Source organism: Seriola lalandi, unplaced genomic scaffold (genome assembly GCF_002814215.2).
Source record: "Seriola lalandi dorsalis isolate HSWRI2012SDOR001 ecotype SW California unplaced genomic scaffold, Sedor1 jcf7180002054561, whole genome shotgun sequence".
In the NCBI taxonomy this organism is placed as follows: domain Eukaryota; kingdom Metazoa; phylum Chordata; class Actinopteri; order Carangiformes; family Carangidae; genus Seriola; species Seriola lalandi.
In genome coordinates this window covers 1,377,290-1,378,470 of record NW_019525114.1, presented here as the reverse complement: position 1 = coordinate 1,378,470, position 1,181 = coordinate 1,377,290, and the positions used below count along the sequence as shown (strand labels likewise).

Genomic DNA, 1,181 nt, shown 5'->3' with positions numbered 1-1,181 from the left:
ACACGACAGGAGATTTACAGAAAGAGCTCCTGCGACATCCGGCAGCTGCTTTGCGAGAGCTGCTGATATCGCTGCTGGAAAATGGTGATTTGTTATGAAAGTTTAAGTTTTCTGTTCTGTCATCAGCTGCATCACTGATGGATTTTAAAACTTCTACCATCTAATATACTGAACGTCATGGGCGTGACGGACGCTCACCCCCTCCCCCCTCCTCTTTTCTAGTGAGTGTCCTAATGAATTTTCTCATCAGTTTCATAATGTATTAGATAGAGAATTCAGCTGCTTATTTCATAATGTCTGACACTGCACGAGCATACCGTGGAATGACAAGTCATAACATCGGCATGGCACACGACAAGGGGGAAAATAATTTTTATAAACTGATGCGACAAGATGAATCTCATTCACAGCGTTTCATAGTTTACTTAACTTATTTTATACTATTTGAGCAAAGAAAACAAGGCTTATTTGGGATATTTATTAAAGTGATCTTAAACAGACTCTCTGTGCATGTCTTATCTTGTGCTGCTGTGGCTGTTACATCAATTTTACAGCCTTAACTTCAGACCAGTATCACCTTCAAAGTGGAAATGTTAATTACTAAATCTGACCTAGTAAGACCGCTGTCGTAACATTTACATTTACAGTAAGACCAACATGTAAAATTACCATCACATTTACATAACAAGGCGCATGAAGACAGACAGGAAATACTCACAGTCTTTGTTATGGACTATCTGGAAGTTCTTGATGGAGGCCTGGGTGACCCTGCCGTTGAAGTTGAGCACATGAGACGCTGTTTCTTCGTTCCACACTGGCGTCTTGTTGTGAAGCTCGATCAGATTTTCCATCCTTCTATTCTGGTGTCTTATCAACAAGCCGTCACATTCCTGTGAAGGAATTGGCCAAACGCAAGTCAGTGAACACCAACAAAGAGTAATATGATTTTACACATTAGCCTTGTGTCGCTCTCATGATAAACAGACAACATTCCATAAATCAAACTGCGGACAGTGTGGGTTTCATTTGTTGACATTGTTCTGGGATGCTTCATTTCGCTAATGAGTCATCTGATGGTCTCACACACATGAATCAACAAGTCAAAATATCCTCAGTAGGAGGTGCCTGTGTTATAATCCCAATACACTTTCTTAGCTAAAAAAAAAAAAAAAAATTTTTTT

At 39.7% G+C, this 1,181-nt stretch overlaps 1 protein-coding gene across 1 annotated transcript in view; it reads right to left on the bottom strand.

Moving 5' to 3' along the window:
* The window catches only part of LOC111662314 (uncharacterized), a 13,890-nt gene that overhangs the window by 2,681 nt on the left and 10,028 nt on the right, over window positions 1-1,181 (bottom strand). The window contains exon 10 of the mRNA XM_087176602.1: window positions 719-905. Within this exon, the coding sequence (XP_087032728.1) occupies window positions 719-905 (187 nt within the window). The remainder of the gene's footprint in view (window positions 1-718; window positions 906-1,181) is intronic.